We start from the raw sequence: 14,392 nt of genomic DNA, 5'->3' as shown, positions 1-14,392 counted from the left end.
AGAGAGAGACAGAAGGGGAGGGAGACGGAGAGAGTGACGGAGAGAAAGGGGAAGTGAGGGGGAGTGGGAGGGGGAGAGAAGAGAGGGAGACAGAGAGAGATTTTATAAGATATTGATACAAATAATCTTATATACACTGTATTTGGGATATAAATGTATATCTAAATACTTAATAAAAACAAACAGTTTTGTGGTAGACCTAAGCGGGCTCTGGCAACAATCACTTTGGGACACAATTCGACTTTCCTTTCGTGAGTTAATAGATGTCGCATCTAAGTGTCTGACTTTAAACAAATCTCAAAAATTCACCGCCAAAAGCAATCTGTATAGGTTGTATATGTCCATAATATCGATAAAATTTCTGTCTTTTGGGAATTAAATTTGATGAGTCAATCCAGAGATAACCTATTGAGTATATGTATAGCATTACAATGTAAAACACATTAAACAAGGTTTTTGTTTACAGAAATCATCGCCTTAGTAGAGACCAACCAACCAATTGTTTTCCCATAGACCTTAGTGTTAACGTTTTGGATTATTTCATTCAAATTCTTGAATTGAATATGACGATTATGGTTTATAACAAAAGTTTAGGGTCTGATATAACACCTAATCAAAAAAAAAAGTTGGGTCCTTCAGCTCAAATTTTCTCCGGGTAGCCATTTTGAAAATAGGTGAATTTCGCAGTAAAAATTCTCAAAAATCTTAAATGTTTACCTGTTTACTATTATTATGTGAACTTTTGGGAAAAAAACCAATCGGACTTAAGAAATTTATATCAACATTTCTTATTGATAGTAACCTATCAGGCTACATATCTATTTTCTCACTTCATAATATACTGGCCAATCAGTGGCTGCCAGACATTTTATCCTTGGCTCAACGTTATACACAGGGGCTGTTTCAAAAATATATTTTTTCAATTGGTTGGTTGTTTCCCTAGTAAAACGTACCGACTTATTTTCAAGTCTGTCCTACGTTGAATATATTTCACAGCCAGAAATCTGCGTCTTATGTTTGGTGACCGAATTCTTATCAATATTTTGTGGCGTCGTGATAATATTTTTACTCATTTTTTAATTTTACGTCATTATGTAAGGTACTTAAGGTACTTATAGAAGAAGTATTTTAAAGTTGATACAATTATTAAGTGTTCAAAATGTTTCTGAATTGATTAATCTAGAAAATGTCCTTTATTTAGCGACAAAACAACGTAATAACGCCATATAATTATTTAATTTGTTAATATATGTTCGTAAATTTAAAACGTGCATGAACTATTGTGTACTGTCATAATGACGTTATGTTCATTTTTATAATATAAAATATGTAATATTATAATATAATAAACGTCATATTGACACGTTTGTTTGCAAAGCTCTGGCATCTATATCGATCATAGACACAACAAAAAGACAGTTTAATGCTTATATTTACATTCTCGACCTAATTTCTCAAAATTCATTTGTAATGCGCAGATTGGAAAACAAAAAAAATGCATTGAAATAATACGAAAAAACACAGTCTGTTCAATTCTTTTTATTAAATGTGTAACAATATTGTATAAAAATTCTTGTTGATACTTTTTAAGTAACATGAAAAAACAACGTAGTCCTAGGCCTTTTCTTTCATAGAGCCTTATGATTGTTTACGTTAGTTACAGGTAGTTCTGGTGGGTGAATACATTCATGCGCGGCATGGATTGATGTCACGTTTTGAGTCTCAATTATGCTTACATAGACTGCAAATCTTTTTACTTAGTTTATATCGTGGCTTTGCCACCAAAATGTTAATATATAGTAATACAAAAGTGTACGTATACATATATGTGTATATTAATACATATATGTGTATATTAATACATATATGTGTATATTAATACATACATGTGTATATTAATACATATATGTGTATATTAATACATACATGTGTATATTGATACATACATGTGTATATTAATACATATATGTGTATATTAATACATATATGTGTATATTAATACATATATGTGTATATTAATACATACATGTGTATATTAATACATATATGTGTATATTAATACATACATGTGTATATTAATACATATATGTGTATATTAATACATATATGTGTATATTAATACATATATGTGTATATCAATACATACATGTGTATATTAATACATATATGTGTATATCAATACATACATGTGTATATTAATACATACATGTGTATATTAATACATATATGTGTATATTAATACATGCATGTGTATATTGATACATACATGTGTATATTAATACATATATGTGTATATTAATACATATATGTGTATATTAATACATATATGTGTATATTAATACATACATGTGTATATTAATACATATATGTGTATATTAATACATACATGTGTATATTAATACATATATGTGTATATTAATACATATATGTGTATATTAATACATATATGTGTATATCAATACATACATGTGTATATTAATACATATATGTGTATATTAATACATATATGTGTATATTAATACATATATGTGTATATCAATACATACATGTGTATATTAATACATACATGTGTATATTAATACATATATGTGTATATTAATACATATATGTGTATATTAATACATATATGTGTATATTAAGCGTAATGGACCTGTGCTTTTGTAATTGTGACATAATATATTACATTGTATTGTTTTGTCTTTCTTAAGTGTTGAAAAACACAAGGAAAAAAGGAATATGAATTTGACGATACTGACCCCTGTTGCAGGTGTTCTGGTCAGGTGTGTACCCCGGACTCATGTTACACGAATGGCTACTTGTGACACGACGAAACAAGGTAACGGAGAGACGAGAGGCACCAAGGCGTGTGGCACAGAAAACAACTGTTTACATATGTACCACTATGTATCGAGAGGTAAAAATCAAATTTCTCACACAATTTTCTTTTTACGTATGAAGCGAAGTCGGTATTCTGTTACATTTAACAAATAAGTAATTGAATAAATAAATATAATAACACATAAATAATAAATAGGTAAATGAATAAATAAATGATTGATTGAATGAATAAATAAATAGATAAATAAATACGAAAAATATGAAATAGATAGGTGAATAAATATATAACTATAATGAACGCGTAAGGATATGTGTATTATGAATGACTTACTGTTACCGCATTACACACTGGATTTTAAACACCTCCGCGAAGTATAGTGCAGTTGTAAATATTGATTTTTTTTATGATATCTTGATGAAATAAAAAAAACAAAGTGTACTTAGTTAATTATATTTGAATTATGGTGTCTGTTTTCTTCGTTATTAGACAGACTGAAACAACAGACTGTTCTAAAAAAGGAGTTTCTTATGATCGCAGTTAGCATCATTTCTTGATACAGATTCACATGAGATTGTTCATTATGAAGAAAGGAACTGTATAAGGATCATAGTTCCATTGTAAAGGTTAACCTATCGATTTTGATTCAAAATCAAATTTAATCTTGCTTGTAACAAGCATTTTCATTGGCTTAACAGCTTTGTAACGTCGTTTTTGACTGGCTGATACAATGACGCAATAATTTCTAAGAGAAAAGAGTTTGTAGATAAAATTTCCTGAGGATTGTGTACTGTATATCAATTTATAAGGATTAACTTGAGTATATTGTTATGTTATGGAACTTTAACACAAAAACAGGATTGTACTCTCATTATAAACTGCTTCGACCTTTATTTAGAGTACGGCCCGTTTTTTGTGTGGAATCTACATAACATAAAAATATATGTTTTTGTGAACCCATAATTCAATTGTAGTTTTATCTCTTATGAAATAGAACGTGAATTCTTACTTTAACTTGTTATTTTACGCTTTTTCTCAAGGTTTCAAGATTTTTATTTTTCTCATGCGTACTCTTGTGCGCAACAAGATGTCGTACATTTATAAAGTACTTTAATCACGGCGCAACACAGTAATGATAATAATAATGATATATGATATGGTTAAGTAATGTATATCTAAGGTAATTCATTGTTCTAATGTTGTTTAAGTAATTTCTCTATTTTTTCCAAAAAAATGCTTAAATTTGACAAACTTTAATATTGCATATGGTAAAAAATCCCTTGTATTTTGTTGATATTAGGACAAGTACTGTGATTTTGTTTATCATTTGCATGTTCACAATTGAAAGACAATGATATCCATCGCCAAAATCATGAGAACAAAGATTGCAAGTATTTCTCAGTTATTAACTAATCCCAAAGGAAAATCGCGAACAGCTGTTGTCAGCAGTTATCTCCCTTGTTTGTTAACTCTCCAGAAATGAGACTGATATATAGTGAGCGTAAAAGTGTAACGGAGAAGAGGTTGCGTGATTTTAATCCTGAATTAATTACCCTCCACAGTTCGATGTTAATGATTCAAGTACATAAATAATTCTATTGACGTCATTTTTTGTATTACTTTTATTAAAATTATTAATTATTATTGAAATTTATTAACATGGTTTTGAGTCCGCGGTGAAGAGAATCGCTATGTATCTGAAAATAAACTGTACCTAACAAACCGAAAGATAACGACAAAGGTGTTAATCACACGCGCTGATCTTCTGTTCTCGGCATCAGATCACATTTAGACGGAGCTGACGTCATGGTTGACCTTCCGGTTATCACGTGATTGGTTTATTTATAGATTCAGCGACCTCCTGGAGATAACATCTCCGTTGCGATAGACACATATTGATACTAATAATCAACAAGAGTAAACCCCTGTTAGATAAAGTTATCTTCTTTTTTTTTGTCTGGCGTAATGCATTCATAATACTGTTGAAAACATCACGCTCGTTTTATGTGATAAGTGTTTGTAGCGATATGGTGAAAAGTTTCAAATTCTAATTTATTACTTTATCATAACAGTTGAAAAACGAAAAATCATGGTGATCTCAAACGACTGGCTGCATATATTTTGATTAGAAAATAAAATATATTATTTCAAACCAAAAATCTTTAATTAAAAAAACAACAACAAAAACAACAAAAAACAACAACAAAAGAACAACAACAAAAACAACAAAACAACAAAAAACAACAAAAACCTATTGAATACGAATCTTTAACATCATCAGTTTCTCGCCATTGGTTATGACGTGGTAGTCATCAATTAGAACACGATGCTTTCAGTAGGTTCTGTTCAGATAAAAATCGAGCGAAGGTAAAGTTAGCTGTTTTGTGCTGCAGAAGAAATTTTTTTTCAATAATTACGCGTCATTAACATTTTTCTATCATACCTTCACAGGTTACGACAGGAAAGCTGAAATAGTTGATTAAAAAGCAGGCCGTTTTGATGTTAAGCGTAACGTCATTTGAATGTAATATCAAGGATAAATATTACCGCATTTTCCCACGAAGATCTATTTTATGTTCTATCATTAATTTAGTTTTTTTTAGATAAAAAATTAAGACAGTTTACTTGTTTTGGGTTGAATATGATGCATATACATGTTTGACAGAATGTGCAGAATTTCGATATTTCGTCAGAATTGAAAATGTCTATGATTTTCAATAGGCAACCATTTAATAGCCCAAGTATTCAATTAGACCATTTAATAGCCAAAGTAATCAACTGGACCATTTACTAGCCCACGTGATCAACTGGACTATTTGTTAGCCCAAGTTTTCAATTGAACCATTTAATAGCCCAAGTATTCAATTGGACCATTTAATAGCCCAAGTAATCAACTGGACCATTTAATAGCCCAAGTGATCAACTGGACCATTTAATAGCCCACGTGATCAACTGGATCATTTAATAGCCCAAGTATTCAATTGAACCATTTAATAGCCCAAGTATTCAATGAAAAACTATTTTACATGTAGTCCATGTATTCGCTGTGAATCACCGTCAATCTAATGAAATATTTGTCTTTTATTCCAGACAAGGGAAGAAATGGAGCAACTGCTGAAGTCTATAGGTCGCGTGAAGGACGCGCAGGCGCACTCCGACAAATTTTTTGAATCGCACGTGTTCTTTGACGGAGGAGTAAAAGAGAAAACGCCCACAGACTTTGCTCTTCAGCTCATTAGTTTGTTGCCAGAAACTCTAGGTGAATATACACCAATTTTTTCTATATACCTCGTCCTCGGTTAATAATTTCTCCATGTTAATAAAACCATGTATCAACCTCTTCTAAAGGTTAAAATTGTATATTACACAACATAGAATCTATATCTCCCATGTATCTAGGTGAATATACCACCAAATATTTCTTATGAATCAGTAAAGCTGAGTTAATGTTTAACGATTAACATCAGGATTTATACAATATAGAATCTATATTCACATTCTAACGAAGAATATTCTAAGCTTATACGATTTTTTTATCCTATATCTTAATTTATACCCAAGGTAATATTGTCGTTAAATTGTCATAGCTTTCATATTTGCGGTCATATATCATTTTGTTTTGTTTTGAAAATACGTTTGGAAATAAAGACTGCCTTTGGTTTATAACTGGTCATATCCGTCTGTTGGTACCACCTCACGTGCTCACGTGACCAATGGCTGTTCGTATTTTCCTATACTTATATGACCCTGGTTGTTGGTATCCCCTAGACTTATATGACCCTGACTGTTGGTATCACTAGACTTATATGACCCTGACTGTTGGTATCCCCTAGACTTATATGACCCTGACTGTTGGTATCCCCTAGACTTATATGACCCTGACTGTTGGTACCCCCCTAGACTTATATGACCCTGGCTGTTGGTATCCCTAGACTTATATGACCCTGACTGTTGGTATCCCTTGACCTATATAACCCTGACTGTTGGTATCCCTAGACTTATATGACCCTGACTGTTGGTATCCCTAGACTCATATGACCCTGACTGTTGGTATCCCTAGACCTATATGACCCTGACTGTTGGTATCCCCTAGACTTATATGACCCTGACTGTTGGTATCCCTTGACCTATATGACCCTGACTGTTGGTATCCCTTGACCTATATGACCCTGACTGTTGGTATCCCTTGACCTATATGACCTTGACTGTTCGTATCCCCTAGACCTATATGACCCTGACTGTTGGTATCCCCTAGACTTATATGACCTTGACTGTTGGTATCCCCTAGACCTATATGACCCTTGACTGTTGGTATCCCCCTAGACTTATATGACCCTGACTGTTGGTATCCCCTAGACTTATATGACCCTGACTGTTGGTTTCCCTTGACCTATATGACCCTGAATGTTGGTATCCCTAGACCTATATGACCCTGACTGTTGGTATCCCTAGACTTATATGACCCTGACTGTTGGTATCCCCCTAGACCTATATAACCCTGACTGTTGGTATCCCCTAGACTTATATGACCCTGACTGTTGGTATCCCTTGACCTATATGACCCTGACTGTTGGTATCCCTAGACTTATATGACCCTGACTGTTGGTATCCCCCTAGACTTATATGACCCTGACTGTTGGTATCCTCCTAGACTTATATGACCCTGACTGTTGGTATCCTCCTAGACTTATATGACCCTGACTGTTGGTATCCCTCTAGACTTATATGACTCTTGCTGTAGTGTAAACGTTCAACAATATGTTGCAGACGTTGAGACGTTGATGTGTACGAGAACTATAACAGCGTACGGCATGAAGTTGTCATGGAAACTGTTTGCGCCCGGAGAAAGACACAAATCGCCTGGCATGGTTTTTACAATCCACCTTAAGGACAACAGAAAGGTAGGCATCATTCCTCAGAACGAAAGGTAGAGGAAAATAGAGAGGAAAAAGACGACGAAAAGGGAAGGAAGAAATTATTGTAGGGAGGGAAGGGAAATAGGGAGGGGAAGTATTACTTCATGGAGGGAAAGAAAGTAGTAGGGGAGGAGGAGGCGGAGAACAATGGGCATGATGATGATGATGATGATGATGATGTGTCAAGGTAATATGGATGCGTCTATTTTGCCTGATCCTGCAGACAATTCTATTTATAGCCATTATGACTTGGTCAGTTCTCATACTGGACACCATGCTGATGTGGACACTGTCCGAATACTTGCTTGTAAACTGTAACCTGACCTATGTGCAGTGTCCTTGTTTTTATACTTTTGGCCTTCTGCATCTTGACTGTGAAACTAAGGTCAAATTGATTGCGAGCTCAGGTCTATCAATATCTTGATCGCCACCTTCATCTTCCCTGTATCTTCATTCGTTATCACATTGACCTTGACCTCTCCGCAGCGTTAAGGTATGTGATTCATGTCGCACGTGATGTGTGTGAAAAGTTTATAATATTATTAACAAGCTTAAGTATTCGTTTCTAATAGTTACAAACACAAAAAACTGTAGCGTCTATATGTAAGTTACCAGGGCCATCCACACAACAGACGCTTAGAGGGCAATTTTCCATAGTCAATATTATTAATCTATATTGTTTTTTCATCGAATTTAATTAATACCACACAATTCAGTTATCTTTGCCTGTTGTTTTTCTGGGTAAGCTTGTTTCTTATTATAACTCCTCGAAGAGCTGATCAGTTTGAACGCGCCTTTATTTCGTATTCTCGTAAAATTTATTGTACCATCAATTTAGTACCCTGTTTCTTTTTTTTTTTTTTATTATTATTATTTTTTTTATTTTGTTGCCGGATAATCCATGTGTATGTCTTATGACCAAATGAGAAATCAATTCAACACACATATGATAGCATATCATTCCTTGAAAATCTGAACAATATGAACTAGCCTCTATTTGGATTTTCCAGATGACAAATTTACCATTTAGCTTAAAATATTGAGTTAACTAAAACCTATTTAGCACATGTTCTATAAGCATAACTATGAAAACACTGTCGTAACGTCATTTGCTATTGACCATTGTTTTTTTTTTTTTAGTTTTTCTCGCGTTACGATTTAAACAGTCCTTATTACTACATAGTGAAGCAACTGATTTCTTTTGTTGCTTTTTCGGCATAGCCGTATAATATTCTCTTGACCCCGGATATGACGCGACAGGTGGCGTTACTGGACAAGATGAAATGTGTGATTGGTCATTGTTTGGTTTGTTTGGTTTGTTTTTGTTTAACGTCCTTTTTAACATCCAGGGTCATTGTAGCGGTAAATGCAAAATACACATGTGCAGTTAAAAACGAAACAAAGTTAAATTTGAATGCAAGCTGAATAAGTGGATGTATCTTTTCAAATGACACATTAATAAAATCGTATTCCTAGTCGATTCAAATGCAGTCTTATAACCACCAAAAATGATTCAAACTGATATAATTTTGTTATCCGTGCTGAAACGCCTGAGGTCTAGTTCGTTGATTTATTTCACCAGCAGTTTTACATTATAACCACCAGCATTAAAGCTATGCCGTTTATCTTTTTTTTTAAGACATTTCTTGTTGTAGCTATAACAATAAGACGTCATTCCTAACGTCTGTCTAAGGTTCCATACCTCGTGATTATAACATTGTCCTCGACTGATATCACTGTTAGACGGAAATACCCGAACAGGTTTCGATTTGAGGATTTTCTATTCACTAGTTTTTAGGGTACTGTAAGTGTTCCTATTTTGGCGTGCCCAAATTTTAGCTGATTAAAACAGATAAGCGGAATGATAAATTAGTGCAGCGACAATGCTTGTCGTATAAAACATTGTATATATACTATCATCAGCGCAATAAATTTCAGCGCGATAACCGCTAAATTAAGATTACCGCTAAAATGTGTACTTTTACAGTATATGCTGTCTTAAACAGTCCTTGTCTTTTGTAATGTTACATGTCTATATGTTTAATTTAATAGAGACTTGAATATAAGAAAACGTGCCGTCAATTCAAAATTGACTAGCAAACTTTTGAATAAATCTTGGGTCCATGAATTCAAATATGGCAATTCGATTTGCATTTTGTCTTCAAGACTGGCATACATGCAATTACATGTACATCTCCCGTATGAAAAGTGTATGCAAATGTTCTTATCTTCAAACGTCTTTTATTCTGAAGGAAAACCTCTTACAAGTAGAGTTAGACCAATGAAAGAAACTTTTAAGCAGACACATATAATCCAATGTTTGGTATAAGAACAATGGGTTCTATATATAGCCGTTTTCCTTTTCAGTTGACTTGTGCTTTAAATAATTATTTACAATTTTTGTATTTTCTTTTGATTTTAACTATTTTCAAATTACAAATGTTATAATGTTTTGTTAATAACCTACATCAACAGCTAACATCGTAGGAATTTTGGATTGACTGATAACAACACAAATACATGTAGGCTCGATTTCTCTTCTTTGTTGTTTCAGTAGATTGTTTTGAAAATGGTGTGAAGACAGTTTCTTACAAAAACTATCGCTGACCGCGATCTGAGCAAATCTTATAATGAAATAAGCTGATGTATATGTGTTCCATTTCCCAAAATTCTGAGAAAAAAAAAGCCGAAACAAGAAATATCTTTAAAAAAGATAAACGGCATAGTTTTAATGTTGGTGCTTATAATATAAAACTGCTGGTGAAATAAATGAACGAACTAATGTGTTTCAGCACAGATAACAAAATTATATCAGTTTGAATCATTTTTGGTGACAATAGGACTGCATTTGAATCAGGAATATAATTTTATTAATGTGTCATTTGAAAAGATACATCCACTGATTCAGCTTGCATTCAATCTTAACTTTGTTTCGTTTTTAACTGCATATCTGCATTTTGCATTGACCGCTACATTGACAAATCACATACTTCATCTTGACCAGTAACGCCACCTGTCGCGTCATATCCGGGCCAAAAGAATATTATACGGCTATGCCGAAAAAAAAATTCAGATGAATGAGCAACGGAGACTCCTCAGCGGTTCTCCAAGCGAATTCAATAATCTATTGCAAGCAAATCGATATTAAATCTATGTAATCATAATATGTCCATGTATTCGTAGGTCAAGAACAAGAAGCGATGGAGTCAGATCATGTACATGTCCTATGTCCTCGATTTCCTAGTCAAACAGAAGGTCGACGCGTTAGGGAATCAAGAAGGTGAGTCTCTTCTTCCGACTCGTCAGGTCACTCAAATTGTGAGTCAATAATGTTGACTCAGACGTAACTCAGACCTTTAGTTACTTTTGTTGTCTCGCCAGGTCACTCAGATTGTGAGTCAACTATGTGGACTCACATGTAACTTAATTAGACCGTGAGTTACTTTTGTTGTCTCGCCAGAATACTCCGATTGTGAATTAATTTTGTCGCCTCGTCAGGTGACTCAGAATGCGAGTCAACTCTGTGGATTAGTCATGTAACTCAGATATGAGTCGACAAGTCGCTAAATATAGAAAATGAGTAACCTGTTTCCCCTGTAACTCGGATAATTACAACATTTTCGAAACATAGCCTCTTGATATGGTATCGGTAACAAAAAAAATCTTTTGAAATAAACATGTTATAGCTATACTAAGGTATATATCTTATATCATGTCAAGGGTACAGAGCCGTAGGTAGGGAATTTCGTGAAATTTGAGCGCATCTCCATAAAACCATTCCGAGTCATTCTATATTTATAATTCACAGTGGACGACTGCAACGCATTCATCCTAACAACTGATGCAGACGTCAACTTCACCCCGGATTCTGTGGAAGCCTTGCTTGATCTCATGACACGTGACCAGTCAGTTGGAGCGGTGTGCGCGCGCACACATCCTATCGGATTTGGTCCTCTGGTATGGTACCAGAAATTTGAGTACGCCATTGGTCATTGGTTTCAAAAGGTGAATATCTGAGTAAGCTTTGGATTCAATCAGAGTTTGGCAAAAAACGTAAAAATTGACAATGATTCAACAAGGACACAGGTCAAAGACGCACGGTTATGTTTATTTAATTACGGATACTCTACGTCATTGACAAATGACGAATTATGCAGCATCTCATTCTTTAATGAATCGGAAAATGCGGAAATCATCAAAAGAAATTGGGAGATAAAATAAGGGCCTAATTTATAAACAGCAGAATTTATAAAGTTTATACACATAACATAGTCATATAGGACATTCTCTAAGCTAAAGTAAATGTTAATGAAGATTAGACATTTTAAAAGGTTTAAATCGGGTAATAATTGATGAATACAACATGCTTATATTGATATGATTATTAAGATAGAAAATTTCACTGTAGATATATTGTTCCCATTCTTCTCTACTGCAGAGCGCGATGACCAGTCTCAGTAGAACCCTTGTTATTTGATTGTATTGACCTGCAGACGACATAAACTACCTTTTATGATGATGTAATAATTCTAAAACCTTTGCTTGAAAAAGAAAATATATGTTCGATGCTATCTTAAAGTCATCAAGCTGTTCTTCACAGTATTTGTTGCAATTCCACTTTTGTTATTTTAATCATATGTACACATGTACTGAATTCACATCCTTTACACTTACTTTAGTAGGGGTGGGGTTTTTGTTTATCTTCTTGGCCACTATTTAACCTTCAGTTTGTTTGGTGTTTCTATTTTAAACCGTTTTTTGTTTGTTTTGTTGTTGTTGTTCTTTGTTTGTTTACTGTTGTTTTTTTTTTTTTTTAGATTTTTTTTTAGATTTGTTTATTGTTTTTCTATAAGCTAAGTATATAATACTAATCAGTATTTACAAAACTATAATATTAGAGTGTTGTGTCAACAAAATAAATGTATAACAGAAGACTTTGACCATTTCAGGCCGCCGAGGACGTACTTGGCTCCGTACTTTGTGCCCCTGGCTGTTTCAGTGTGTACCGAGTGAGTGCCGTTCGTGACATCGTGTCTACATACGCCTCCAATGTGGAGAAGGCGTTCGAGTTTCTCACCAAGGACATGGGAGAGGATCGCTGGTTCTGTACTCTTCTCGTAAGTATATAAAGGTGCGGGGGTAATCTAGTAGACTTCAGACAAATGGAGGGGTGTACATGTTGCTACCAACCGCAAAATGAGCTTTGCAATAACGACAAATTGGGTGGTCGGGTGGCACAGTGGTAACACACTTGCTTTTCACCTAGGCGACTGGGGTTCGATTCCACGATCGGAAGTGAAAAGGTATGAGTCACCTGCCAGACCACGTGGGTTTTCCCCGGGTACTCCGATTCCATCCAAAACAAATAAGTTAATGTAACAAAGTGCAGGATTAATTATATTATCTAGTATGTACCAGGGTTACATTAATATAACTTGTTTTACAATTGTAGTATAAATAAAGTTTACATTTCGATAATGATAAATGTCAGAAATAAATGTTTCTGTGCGGTTCTGTTGTAAAAAACAACATATGTTTCCATTCTACTTGTATCAGAAGTGGACGCACTTATAAGCTATTGACATAAAGTCCAGCCGTAAGGTATTTGTTTTGCCGTGGATGGTTCAGTCTGCGAAGAATTATTTGCTCTGTCGGCGTAGAAGAAGGTGACGTCTCGGTCGACATAGCATTCAGCAATAAAAACTCATGTGTACATTAAGTGGGTATGCGATTCCTTACCTGGTTTGTGTTTCTCGAGATGTTGAGCTTACATGCCATCTTGTGACGTGATGACTGTGTCCATGAGCAAGACTACTCAATCCTATTTGCGCTTGCATCAGCTTCTTTTCACGAAAGAGTCACAACAATTGCAAATTCTCAAGGTATTCTCATTACAGGTCCAGAGTGGTTGGAGAATAGAGTATTGCGCTGCGTCAGAAAATAAAACCCAATGTCCGGAGGAGTTTGAGGAGTTCTACAAACAGAGGAGGCGTTGGATTGCGTCAACCATAGCTAACTTGATGCTCTTGGTGAGAGAATGGAAGATCATCAGCAAGTTCAACCAACGAGTGTCAATTTTCTTCACCATATACCAAGGCCTGCTTCTCTTCTCTACGCTGATTGGACCAAGTGTTGTTATCCTTGTTGTCTCAGGTAATTTGGTTGGGTGATATCGCTTGTTTATTTTTTCTCTTTCAAAAGTGTTCAGTTAACTATTTGAATGAAAAAAGAAAGTAAAAACAACTGAATTGTATCAGGAATTTTACCAGAAACATACAGGAATGTCATTTATTTCTCTTGTGTTTTTTATGTGTGTATTTATGTGGTGATGGTTGTTGGGGCGTTCGTAGTTGAGTACATATATCTAAACATATTTATCTATTTCCTACATATACGAACGTCTCAGCAAATTTGCCTTATAATATTACGAGTATCTTTAGGGTATTGTATAAATTCGATACCCTCTGGTGTTTACACAGGAGGGCTTGTGTATGCCTGGGAGGTAAGCAGTGTGACGACCATACTACTCCAGTGTTTTACCTGTGTGGGATTCACGATTGTCTGTCTATACTTCTCACAAACCACGCAGATGAAGGTAAGTAGGGAAAAATGAAATTGACTTCCTAAGTGTTAACCTTCA

At 34.3% G+C, this 14,392-nt stretch overlaps 1 protein-coding gene across 3 annotated transcripts in view; it reads left to right on the top strand.

The window, feature by feature from the left end:
- The window catches only part of LOC117315086, a 42,665-nt gene that overhangs the window by 15,461 nt on the left and 12,812 nt on the right, over window positions 1-14,392 (top strand). For all 3 annotated transcript variants that reach the window (XM_033869233.1, XM_033869232.1, XM_033869231.1), the window contains 8 exons: window positions 2,768-2,914; window positions 5,927-6,095; window positions 7,604-7,737; window positions 10,936-11,032; window positions 11,561-11,757; window positions 12,702-12,869; window positions 13,650-13,905; window positions 14,232-14,347. In XM_033869233.1, the coding sequence (XP_033725124.1) occupies window positions 2,768-2,914; window positions 5,927-6,095; window positions 7,604-7,737; window positions 10,936-11,032; window positions 11,561-11,757; window positions 12,702-12,869; window positions 13,650-13,905; window positions 14,232-14,347 (1,284 nt within the window). The remainder of the gene's footprint in view (window positions 1-2,767; window positions 2,915-5,926; window positions 6,096-7,603; window positions 7,738-10,935; window positions 11,033-11,560; window positions 11,758-12,701; window positions 12,870-13,649; window positions 13,906-14,231; window positions 14,348-14,392) is intronic.

Source organism: Pecten maximus, chromosome 17 (genome assembly GCF_902652985.1).
Source record: "Pecten maximus chromosome 17, xPecMax1.1, whole genome shotgun sequence".
In the NCBI taxonomy this organism is placed as follows: Eukaryota; Metazoa; Mollusca; class Bivalvia; order Pectinida; family Pectinidae; genus Pecten; species Pecten maximus.
The sequence above is the reverse complement of the archived record's forward strand: the minus strand, read 5'-3'. Positions and strand labels throughout refer to the sequence as shown.